The sequence below is a fragment of the Solea senegalensis genome, linkage group LG13, assembly GCF_019176455.1.
Source record: "Solea senegalensis isolate Sse05_10M linkage group LG13, IFAPA_SoseM_1, whole genome shotgun sequence".
NCBI classification, from domain to species: Eukaryota; Metazoa; Chordata; class Actinopteri; order Pleuronectiformes; family Soleidae; genus Solea; species Solea senegalensis.
In genome coordinates this window covers 2,142,394-2,155,098 of record NC_058033.1, presented here as the reverse complement: position 1 = coordinate 2,155,098, position 12,705 = coordinate 2,142,394, and the positions used below count along the sequence as shown (strand labels likewise).

Genomic DNA, 12,705 nt, shown 5'->3' with positions numbered 1-12,705 from the left:
CTCAGTCTCATCTGCATCATGAACACTGTGCTGTTTTACAGACTGCTCAGAGCCGACGTCCTCACTAACACAAAAATCACAAAAGGCCAACACTAGAGGGAGACTTCTGCTCACACATACCTACAGACTCAATTTCTATCATAATTTCTGTCTTTTTTTTTATTTGTTTAAGTTATTGTTGCGTTCAAAGGAGATAAAACACACGTTTATTTTAATCACAGTTGGAAACAATGCAGGAGGTGGTTGCCAGATTCCCTGAAAATATGGAAATAAGATACTTATACTTATAACGGACATTTTCATGCACAAACACATTTGTCTCACCATCTCTTTAACATTTGGTCCATTTCATAATGCATTAAAGTTATGAAAGTGGAAAAAACATTTGCTTTTATGTAATCGGACTTACATTTGAAAAAATTAAAAATGACTTTTAGGATATTTTGGTCAGATTTTATTTAATTTTTTACTTTTTACTTTGATTTTTCTGAATCTTTCCCTTTGAATTTCAGGCTAATTTCACTTCAAAATTATACACATTTAAAAAAAAATATCCCCCAATTTGGGGACCCTAACAGAGTCTGGACAAACAATTCGTGAAGAACGACAAAAAAGTGAACCCTGAGAGAATATACTGACGCTGGGCATCATATTAAACAGCAGAATATATAAACCTATTTTAAATGCGACAAACAGCTCAAATAACAGCTAAATGAATACCTACATATGAAACTTCTTACTTTGGACCCACTCAAATTAAAACTAAGACTCCGTTGTACACAGTATACGTCAAAGCAGTCTAAAAGAAAGCATTACGGATATAAAAGCCAAAGAATAAAGACAACAGAAATCGGTTTGCCGAATGACAACTGTAAAAATTGCTCTTACCTTTGATGTTTATCCGTGAAAAGTAGATTGAAAAGTCGAAAAGTAGATAGAAGTAGATTTGTTTCAGCGAAAACAATTCTGTCTAGTCAGACGGACTTCCTGTGTTACACTCAAAACATTCCTGGTGTCTCTAGCTCACGTAAGGATCCTAGGGGAATTACGGTCACATCCGGGCGTTCTGCTGCTTCTCATTGGCTAACAAAGCTGTCAACAATCAACAATCAAGTTTTCGAGATGACAGCGTCCTTCTATTGGCTGTGAGGAAGCCAATGAGATGTTGTCCATTCATATAGAGCCATCCCTCTGTGAGAGCCAGATCAACAAAGAGAGACACAGCTCAACAGAGCCACCTGGTGTTCGTTTTTGGAATGGAAAATATATTCAATATAATTATTGTAGTTTTATTATATTAAAGTCTGCAGGAACTTTGATACAAGGCCATAAACTGTTTTATTGAACACTAATAGTGTATAAAATAAGTAGTAGTTTAATACATGAGAAAATACAAATGGCACAGATGTTTCTAAAATGTGCTGTGACAAGGCGATAGTAACGGAGAATCTTTATTTTTGTTAAATATCCAACAACAAAGTATGAGAAAAAGGAAATTTTGGCTGAGGTTGCCCATTTTGCTTCCCAAATTTTTATTTGTTTATACCATTACAAAACAGAGTTTTTTTGTTTGCCCTAATGATTAACCTGAATTAAACTAGATAAGTCTATAAGTATGCAACTTGTCCGTGCAAGAGAAAACATGAATCTGCTTTTCTTCTTGCTTAGTATATGTATTTGTAATACATATAAGGCTATAGTTGGATATATTTGTTGATAAAGTTAGAGTAAAATCAGTCGTACAAGTCAAATGTGTGTTATCAGACACCATTGTCCCAAAATCAATCCCCAGAGGTAATTTTGTTCATGATTATACTTTTCTTATTTGTTTTAAATGACAGAGGTCTTATTAGCTCCAGTGTTTTCTATTAACACATTCAATTTTCAAACAGCAGCATGTCAGTCTACATCATGATCCTCTTCTGCTGGAATAAATCCACCAGAGTGTGACCTTTGCAGCTTGTGTTGGTTTGGCCGTCTTCTCTGACACGTGGCAGGTGAATCTTCTCGGTTCTGAACTCCCTCTCATAGTGAGGACACACCTTCAGATGCTCCGAAATGGACGGCACATCTCGGAAGCACCAGGTGTCCACAGGAGAGAAAAAGGTGCTGAACTGCCAGACCTGACACCACAAAAAATATTAACGAGAGCGGGACATACTTAGTTTAATAAATCAATAACCCCACTGATATTTGTATAATAAATAATAAATCAATTACCCTCTGCTTCACCCTCCACTTGGCTCCTCCATGTGAGTAGGTCTTCCTCTCCCAGTGGAGGGTGACCATCCCTCTCTCTTGCAGCAGCGAGGAGCACACCTGCCTCATGAGGCGGGACACCAGAGCCAGCTGGGACAGGGACAGACTGTCGAGGAAAGTGGCCATGTGACACAATACCTCATAAGGTAATGAGCTCAGAGAGTCCTCTCCTCCTCCTCCTCCTCCTCCTGCTGCTCGACCTCCTCTCCTCCTCTGAGAGGCAGAGGAGTCCCCTGAGCTCCTGAACGGCAGGGAGGCATCACCAAGAGAAACAGTGGTGGCAGGATGCAGACTAAAGCAGCCCATATTCTCACTGAAAGCAAGAAGAAACTGTGTTTTTCACATGTATCTGTCCTTTAATGACCTACTTTAAAATGAATTCCAGCAGACCAATGGCGACACTGGCATGCAGTAACAACAATAAAATCATCAGGATAAAATATCAGAGATTTAGTGTGAATGAAGAAACACACAAACAGTTCACACATCTAACCTAATAGCAATGACAGTTGATGTTAAAGGTAGGGTGGGAGATCATTTTCTGGACCATTTTCATTCAACCAAGTAATTCATTAATGCATTGTCTTCACTTCACGTGCTGTAAGAAATAAATGATTTGTTTTAGCTCACTTGTAGGTGACGTTGGCTTCATGCGTGGACGGTTGGAACCGTTTCTGACTGAAGGTGCAGCCCAGGTACGCCAGCGGACATCTCTGCTCAAACCAGCCATTCACACTCATCTGTATGTCACTGTGGGTGTTCCTGTAGATTAAAAAAACAATATAGCGTGACATTCAGGAGGGTTTGATGGCAAAAAAAATGTATATCCTCTTAAAATCCTTCAAATGGGAATTTAAAGTGTTTTAGGCTTTATGGAGGGAGCCATGTTTCGACAGCACCTTGAGGAAAGAAACATTCACATGAAAGCTCACTTATAATGTTTCCCATATTCTCTGCGCTGAAACGCGTGTCCACAGAGGAAGGTGAAAGCAGAGCTGGCTTTGTGGTGTCGGCTGGTGACGCCCTCCACCTGCAGCTGAAGATGCAGCTCCAGCGGTTTTCCGACTGTCAGATCGGCCAGCGACGTGTTCCTCCGGAAGGGAGCGGACAGGAAGTCAAAGGTCTGCGTGCCTTCGTCCTGTAACAGGCCATCTGTGCATTTGCTCTCGGCGATGAGGTGACCCCGCTGCTCTTTCTCCAGAGAGCACAGGAGTGAAGCCTGAGGGGCAAATCAAACAGTATCAGTGTGAATTAGTCAGGGAAATACGTTTACTAATACAAGAATACAAACATATTGGAAGAATATCAAAGGAGAGCTGGGTTTTTATTGGATGTGTTTCCCATCCACCTGCCTACTATGGATCAGAGCCCTATTGCATGTTTTGCTGATGACAACAAGGAAAATTATTACTATCAATTGGATGAAACCGTATCCTCCTACGATCGTCCTGTAGCAGCAGAAAGTAAAACACATTTACAATAATGAAATACTTGACTGCCAAGTCATAGCTAAATGTGCCAATTTCTTTTTTGGATGTTGTTGTTTTTTTTACATCCTGTTTCTTTTCTGTCTTTGTATTATTTCTATAGGATCAGCCCATTGTAGCCCCCATCTTAAGATTGTTCTCTTTTGTTATATGAGGTTAATGTTATTATTATTTTGCAAATAAAAGCAATAATGTTCCAAAAAAAAAAATAGTATTCACCAACTAAATGTACAATTTCCCCCCACGGAGTGGATGGAGACCAGAGAAAGAACTAAATTGTGAATATTGGATTAACACTAGATTCTGTGGCTGCTGCAAGTGTAAGCAACAAACAAGTTTGTGATTTTAGTTTTGTAAATGCTCATATGCAAGTTCACAGCTTGTTTCTGCTGCCTACAAAAAGCTAAATCTTCTGTTTTCAGCTGTTTTCAGGTCCGTAAGTGTGAATGAATAAGTGACAGGGAACGATGTTGGCCTTCATGCAGCAGAAAGTAAGTTCGGCTTTAAAATGCAAAACACATGCATTTGGGCTTCTGTGGAAACATGGCTGCTCTATGAAGCAAGGCCCCTCCCTTAACTACATATAAAAGACTCATTCTGAGACCACAACATTTTCTGTCACACCTTTATCCAAATTGGTGCAACTGGTTGAAAAAAAAATGACAAAAAGAAATGAGTTCCTCTCACCTGAACTTCCTCCCACACTGGCATCTCATCTGGCCTCACCCCGAGGTCACTGGTGTCAACAGCTTGACTCTCTCTCTTGTAGAAACCAGGGTTGCGAATACGGGACTGCTTGGCTGAGAAGCTGGTTGGGATTTTAAACGTACGCACAGTGATAATCTTCATTGGCTCCAAGTGTCCATACTTGTATTTCCCCATCTGCCGTGACGAGGAGGATGTGGTGGGATGGCTCATCTGGTTACAGGTGTTTGATGTTGTTGCACCTCTGGAGGTGTCTTCTGTTTCTTCCTCTGTCAGTGTGTCCAGGCTTCTTCTTTTCCCTTTCGTCAGCCTCTGGCCTCTGCCTCCCACAGTAGTCTCTCCGGCTTCTCTGCAGCCGCCCATCTCCATACTGAACATGCGCTCATAGGCATTGTAGTTTTCCAAAAGTTCTGCATGCACTCCTGAGGCCCTGGCAAGAGCCTCCCTCTCCTCCTGAGTTAGCTCCTCGTCATCTTCATCTTCGTCCTCATTTTCATCCTCATCGTCTTTCTCCTCAACGGTATTGATGTTAAAAGTGGCAAAAGACTCCCAGGTGTGTGCAGCTGCTTTCTTTGCTGCCAACTCCTTCTCCAAGATGGCCTTTCTCCGCTTCTCCTTCCTCCTCTCCTCCTCCCTCCTTTCATCTTTTTTCTCCTCCTCCTCCACACTCAGGATGAGCTCTGGGAACAGCTTCTTCATCTTCATGGAGTGAAACAGATGGTCCTGGTCTTTCAGGGCCATGGCCAGGTCCAGACATCCTCCCTGCTCTCTGTCTCTGAGCAGGTTTTCATGCAGCTCCGTGTTGGGATAAGAATGGGCATCATTGGCCGGCCAGCGGTTCCACTCCATGGAGCAGCACACCACACTGGCTGGACACACCTGGAGGTGAGCGGCATGTGAGGACCGGGGCAGCTGGACCGGGCAGCCGTACTCAGCGTTCAGACATGGAACCCTCACGTTAGGGCAGAGCAGCAGGTGATCCTCCTCCTTGCACAGGTGGAAGAGAGCTCCACAGTGCAGGCGGCAGGGTACGAGTGCACAGCACACAGAGACCTCCACCCGAGCTCTGCAGCGGCGACTGTAGCAGGAGTCACAGTGGACGTGCTGTCGCACCTTGGAGGCTCGAGAGCGATGACTCTGATTGAGGGGAAAAATGAAAGTTGAAGGAACAGTTTAATAACACAAACCTCACTCAGCTTCAGGGGTCTGTAAAATAGTAATACAATTGATATGATGTAGTAGCATGGAAGTTGCAGGTAGCCACCAAAAGACTTCAAATCAGAAATCAGTTTGAATGGACGTCATGGGAATATGAGCCGATCATATATCAGTAATCAGCCTTGATCTATAACGTCCATTGATGGTTTCATGCTTTCTTCAATGTTTCTTCATGATGTAAACATTGGAAATAATGCTCCCCTTTAGAAGGAAATAGATGCTGACACATGGAACATATGAGTGGACACCAGTGTGTTTGACAACTGTGTATCGGCCAACAGGTGCCTGGTCTGTGGGTGATTTTAAATTTGCAAGTCTTAAAGCTTCAAAAGGAGTTTGTTTTACAACCACAAGACTATATCCATTTACATAAATGTGTCTGTGGGCTGTAATCATTTAGGCTTTATTTTAAATCCTAAAGGGGGCTTCAAAAGTCTCCAAAAGTACCATATACTTAAAACATAAACATGTGTAGTTCTGGGTTCAGGGAAACTGAGTGTAGTGATTAGCCACAACACTAAAAACGTCTAACTCTCTTCTTTACTAACAGAAGCCACCGAGAAAATAGGTTTTGCATTATATAACTGATGAATGAAGGATTCTAAAACAGGCAACAGATATTTACATAAGAGACAACATTACATCTATAGATACTGGTTTTAATGTCGTAGCCGACTGATATATGTTTAGATGTTGCCCCGCTCCAACACACCTGATTGAAATGAACAGCTCGTTACCAGGCTTCTGCAGAGCGTGTTGACGAGCTGACCATCTGAATCAGGTGTGAAGATACAGAAGGTGCCATACCATCATTCAGATCCTCTTGTACCAGGTCTTTAGATGTCTGTCCTGCAAACATGAGACGAAGATATGAATCTCAAAATCTCACAGTACGATCATCTTGGAAAGCAAATTTAAACAAGCAATGGGCAGGAGACGAGCAGAGTCCCGTTGCTCTTAGAGTCAGTGGTAAAAATGAATTAGCTTACCGCTGTGAGAGTTGGAAAGGAGAAGAACATGCTCCATGCACTCCGACTTGTGCTTTAGATACAGTGACTCTCCTATGTGTGTGTGTGTGTGATAAAAATAGAGCTGAGGACATTGAGAAATGTTACACAGGTGGTCAGAAACTTGGTGTGGGTTACCACTTGGCCGTCAGGATCTGAAAATCTCTCTCACCTTTTTCCCTCTCGTGAGTGCTGTTTGTGGTGCAGCTCACTGATTTTAAAAAAACAAACAGAAAAACATGTGATTTACATGTGATGCTGACACAGTGTCCTCCAGTGGAGATGATCTCAAGACACTGAGTCGCTATTGGAACAGGAGTTCAATGACAGTGAATCAGCCACAAACTGATTGGACGAATATCTCAGTGAAGTCGCTGTGACTGAATAATTCCGCTGCGTGAAGCAGAACGAGAAACTGAAGACGGAGTCACTTTTCTCCCACCGACTCTCCTCGCTGCTGCTCGGCTAATTTTAACCTGTCAGTTCAAAGAGCACACGGAGTGAAAGCAACGTTATAAAACCTAAGAGAAGAAACAAGTCCGCAGTCACACCTTGGTAAGACCTTTAACGAAACACACTATGGATTGAGCTCATTTTCTTCCATTTAATATGTATCTAACATACTATAAGTATTTGTTGGCATAGAGGTCTGTGGTTTAAATATACGCCCTTCATTTCATAATAACTTTTGGACCAAAACGGTGGACAACACATTTTCATCTGTGTTCATCTTGTTGTTTTTTGGACAAACAATTGGATTGGGTTTGCATGGTCTGTTGCTCTGCATAATAGTATCGGGTACATGTGATGTACCAATATTTGAATTACTGATATTTTGAATTCCTAAACACCATTCAAGTAAAAAATATAGAAGGTGACATTTACACACAGGCTTTGTTTCCAGGAGTCACAAATAATAACATATTAAAAGTTATTTATCTGCTTTATGTTAAAGAATCTGTCAGTGAGTTGTCTGTGTTTTTCTTGCAGGAAGATTCCTGTAGATATGGTGAGCACAGAAAGTCTTCAATAAAATCTTGATTATTATAATACGCAGTTCCTGTGCTTTTTAATCTTAGTTTGGCTCCTCTGTTTTTCATCCATCAGAGTCATCGCTCCCGAGCCTCCAAGGTGCGACAGCATGTCCACTGTGAGTCCTGCTACAGCCGCCGCTGCAGAGCTCGGGTGGAGGTCTCTGTGAGCTGCTCCATCACCTCCTGCCGCCTGCACTGTGGAGCTCTCTTCCACCTGTGCAAAGAGGAGGATCACCTGCTGCTCTGCCCTAACGTGAGGGTGCCATGTCTCAACGCTGGCTACGGCTGTCCGGTCCAGATGCCCCGGTCCTCACAGGCCGGTCACCTCAAGGTGTGCCCGGCCAGCGTGGTGTGCTGCACCATGGACTGGCTCCGCTGGCCAACTGATGAGACACACCCACACAGCAACATCGCCCTGCAGGAGAAGGTGCTGAAGGAAAATGACGGGCAGGTGAAGGCTCTGGATTTAGCCATGGCCCTGGTGGATCAGTCAGACCTTTTCAGTCGCCTGAAAATGAGGCCCCTCTATCCAGAGCTGATGGACAAAGAAGAAGAAGCAGAGGAAGAGAAAAAAAGGGAAGAGGAGAAGAAAGAGAAGATAGCAGTGGGAGGTTTTGTCAGTGATATCCCCAACAATGGTGCCAATGAAGGTGGGTGCTGTAATAAACGAAATAACCAACTGAGAATCAATGCTCCTTTCAAGGTCCAGTGTGTGACAATTAGGGGGTTTATTTGGAGAAATTAAATATACAACCTATTTGTATGTTTGAAATTTAAGCTTACAATGCAAAAGATGAAGAACAATGGAGGATGGAAGTAGCATTTAGCCACCAGGGGGCCGGTCTCTACTGGCTGCACAAAGACCTCCGTTTGACTGGAGGTTTGCAACCTGGGAAAATATTTCATTTATATCGTCAGTAAACATTTTCCTGAGGAGTTCATGGTCTGAATTGCTAGTTTCAGGTTTCCTTCAATTGAACATGATGTCAGTGTTATAGATTATGCTCCCATTTAGAGGGAAAAGGATGATGAAGTACAGTTCATATGAGTGGACACCAGCTAGTATTGTTCGAGTTGTGCCTGATGGCGGGTGACATCTGTGACCTTTCAGTGCTGGTGAAATCACTAAACTCTTAAAATGTCTGAAGGACTTTTTACATGTATTTATATATTTTTATGTATCTATCTATATATGTGTATATATATATCTATATATATATAGATATATATGTGTAAAAATATATATATGTGTATACATATATATATATATGTATACACATATATATATATATACATATATATAGATACATAAAAATATATAAATACATGTAAAAAGTCCACACACACACATATACATACATATATACACGTACATATATACATATATATACACACACATATATATATATATACATACTTGTCATGATCTTCTCTCTCAGTGATCTCGTTTCACCCCAGCTCACCAGCCCCTCCTTCTCATCACCTTCCAGCCACTCCCTCCTTATCAGCCACTCCTTCCTCATCAGCTCAACTCCACTCACCTGTACACAGCAGCTGCACCAGATCACTAATCAGCCCACTATATATACTCCTCTCCACCATGCAGCCACTGCTAGATTGTTCTATGTGGCCAGTACTAGTCTCTCCCGCATTTTTTGGATTGATTGTTTTTTTGCCTTCTGCCCTCGACAACGGAGTCTGCCTGACTTCTGCCTGCTTGTTCCTGTGGCAAAACAGCTCTAAACCCCGCACCTTTAACTAAATGACAGTGATGAAGCTCAATTTATTACAGGGTGTCGTCTGTATGCCTTTACCTGCAGCAGAGGTTCAGAGGATCAAAGTGTGTATATGTCTAGTTTAAGAAGTTAAATGAAATATTTCACCTCTTCTTTTTCCGTAGACCTCGTCACGTCGGTCTCAGCAGAGAACAGTTCTTACGCCAATCAAGCTGAAGAGACCGTTCAGCCCAACGTCAGCCAGAAGGCCGTCATCGACAAAGACAAATACAACCTGTTTGAGATGATGTTCAGCATGGAGCGAGGGGCCTGTGAAGTCGCTCAGCAAAACCTGAACCACCCCAAACAAGCCGGTGAGAAGGTTGGCAGCGATACAAATGAGAGGCCAGTGATGGAAACAAATGCAGCAGAAGATGGTGAACACTGTCCTCAACTGGACACAAGTAAGACAGGACATGCACCGTGGCAGGAGGGAGTGCTGGACCGTCTGAGAGAGGATCTCACCCCACAGGAGTACAACATGTATATAGTGCACCACGGGCGTATGCTGGTCTCCTTTGGACAAATTGCGGCCTGTACACCGAGGGAGAAAGACTTTGTCTATGGCAGCCTGGAGCCTATTCCTGTCCAGACCCTACGCTCTTTCAAGGTGATGACACCAAGTTACATTTATTTGTTTAAAAAAGAAAAATATTACGTTCAACTTTCTGAGAAGTCAATCTCAAGGTCAGCATTTGTTTATGCAGTGCAGGTGTGTTTCCTGCTTTATTTTGTATTCAGTGATTGTTAGACACGCCCTAATTGCTCACACCTGTTTCACGTTCACCTCTATTGTATTTAACCCCAATTCTGGTGCTAAAGTCAATCGGCATTGTGTGTACTAATTTGACAATGCTTTGAATGCAAACTTTATTTTACTCATAATGTACTAAACTGAATATTTTCTCCTTCACTTCTGCATCTCAGATCCCTGACAGCTATCACTACAGGCAGCGCGCTCATCTGTACGACGCAGCGGCGAGGGCTCAGAGTGAAACTCGCAGTGTCGACACATCAGACCTCGGTGCCAGCGAAGAGGACTGGTTCAGTGATGAAGCCACCACCACACTGCTGGGCTATGCCGAGGAGGAGGTCATGGGTCACAAGGTCAGTGAGAGTTTTGGCTCTCCTATAAATATACATATTGTCCACTATATGTTGTACTGCTTGTGAACGGTCAGCACTCGGACAAGATAAGCAGTCATTTTAATTCACGTAACAATATTTATATGATCATTCATTGGAATGTAACATTTGCATATTACAACATCTAATAATGAATAGATGTTGTATAATATACTTTAGCATCTTTAGTAAAAAAGATTTGTATGGTCAGGTCTGGTGATTGTTTTGTTTCCAAACAGATCAGTGAAACAAAGGCAATCGACGGCCTCTACATTGACATCGGAACGCAGACGCACGCGTTCCACTCGGCGCCGTTCAAAAGGAAGACGACCCTGGCGGAGGTGACGGTGGACAAACCTGTGAAGCTGCACCTACAGCTGCAGGCGGAGAGTGTGAACAGCAGACACAGCAGAGCCACCTGTGTCTTCACCTTCCTCTGCGGTCACACCTTCCACCGCAGGGAGTTTGCCACACACTTCAGGTGCCAGAGTGTTTGCGGTGTGACTGTTACTCCTGTCACATCTCATTTTCCACAGTTTATCTCACAGAATCAAACTCTTTGGGGAATTCTTACTGTGACTTCAGCAGTTGTAGGAAACCAAAATGGACCAATTATAAATGTTGCCTACAACGTTAACCCTTAGTTCTCACATGGCACAGATCCGTGCCACAGTTGCTGTGGGAATAATATGCTTCAGGCTTTAACTCATGCTTAATTCACATCTACATAAGAATTGGTAATTGACAGTAAAAACAAGGACATATCCTAACCACAATGTAAGATGGTCCATATTTGAGCGTCAAATGAACATGTATCATCTTGATCTTCATAAATCATTGTTTCCCTTCCAGGAACGTCCACAGTGAAATCCAGACGTGTCTGAGTGGATGGTTCGAGCAGAGATGCCCACTAGCATATCTGGGTTGCACCTACAGCCGGAGGAGGTTCCAGCCGTCCACACATGACGCCACCGTCACCTACGAGCGAGTTCAACTCATTTCACATTCATATTTGTCCAGACCTTTGAGTCTGTTGAAACTCATGTTGCTCTTGTGCTTTGGATTGTTTTCCCTCCAGTCAGCAGCTGAGGAGTTTCAACTTGCGTCCGACCGTGGTCACCTCGTCAGGTAATGACTCACAGACGGCAGGAGGGAAGGACAAACTGAGCTCGCTACCCTATGAGGTGCTGTGCCACATGGCCACTTTCCTGGACAGTCTGTCCCTGTCCCAGCTGGCTCTGGTGTCCCGCCTCATGAGGCAGGTGTGCTCCTCGCTGCTGCAGGACAGGGGGATGGTCACCCTGCGCTGGGAGAGGAAGACTGAGTCACATGGAGGCGCCAAGTGGAGGGCCAAACCTGTGAGATACACACTACATCCACTACAAACTGTGATCCATATTCAAGGTTCTAGATGTCTGTATTATCCCTGAGGGACAATTTGTTTCACAGCCAGCAGCAACACACATGCTGGCATCAACAATGCAATCAGTCTTGTATTTTACTAGAAAATTACTTTGATAGAAGGTTTTATAATACAGAGTCTTCTGTTTCTCAACAGGTGTGGGAGTTCAGTCGACTCTTCTCCTCAGTGGATTTGTGGCAAATGGCCGACGCTCCACCCATATCTGCTCATCTCAAAGTCTGTCCTTATTATGAGACCCGGGTGCACAGCGAGCCTGTTCCGCTCCCCAGCATGAGTGACAAACACAAGTGCAGCCAAGAGAGAATGAGTCTCGTCAACCTTTTTAAAAGTAACCAATAACAGCAGTAAATTGACTTTAAATGATTTATGTAACATTGCAGATATTACACTGGACAAATATGAAGATGTTATGAAACTGCAAATGGGGTCTGGATTAATTTAAAAATGATTTTATTTTAAATAGGAAAGCAGTCATAACAGGGCAGTTCAAAGTGATGGGGGATTTTGGCACTCTAATCTGCTTACAGTTTGATCCAGCACTGATACTTCCCACACTGCAAAGAGACTTTTATAAAAGGAGAAAATGTTTTTTCATGAGAATAAATTCCTTTTGTTTTACCCTTTGAGTTATAGTGTAACCAGTTGCTCTGGTCATTGGCCGATTGACAGTTT

General features: G+C 43.0%; 2 protein-coding genes across 2 annotated transcripts; one reads left to right on the top strand and one right to left on the bottom strand.

The window, feature by feature from the left end:
• Nucleotides 1-1,319: 1,319 nt before the first annotated feature.
• On the bottom strand, nt 1,320-6,743 carry fbxo40.1 (F-box protein 40, tandem duplicate 1). The gene is made up of 7 exons (XM_044041809.1): nt 6,659-6,743; nt 6,477-6,518; nt 4,434-5,588; nt 3,192-3,478; nt 2,890-3,021; nt 2,221-2,572; nt 1,320-2,123 (listed from the first exon to the last, which is right to left on the bottom strand). The coding sequence occupies exons 2-7, from the start codon at nt 6,480-6,482 to the stop codon at nt 1,905-1,907; spliced, it is 2,151 nt and encodes a 716-aa protein (XP_043897744.1). The 5' UTR covers nt 6,483-6,518; nt 6,659-6,743; the 3' UTR covers nt 1,320-1,904.
• Nucleotides 6,744-6,854: 111 nt separating this feature from the next.
• On the top strand, nt 6,855-12,651 carry LOC122779450 (F-box only protein 40-like). The gene is made up of 9 exons (XM_044041810.1): nt 6,855-7,231; nt 7,667-7,685; nt 7,784-8,360; nt 9,611-10,095; nt 10,413-10,592; nt 10,850-11,091; nt 11,463-11,594; nt 11,689-11,968; nt 12,169-12,651. Exons 2-9 carry the CDS (start codon nt 7,683-7,685, stop codon nt 12,370-12,372), a joined length of 2,103 nt encoding a protein of 700 aa, XP_043897745.1. The 5' UTR covers nt 6,855-7,231; nt 7,667-7,682; the 3' UTR covers nt 12,373-12,651.
• The last annotated feature ends 54 nt before the right edge of the window (nt 12,652-12,705 follow it).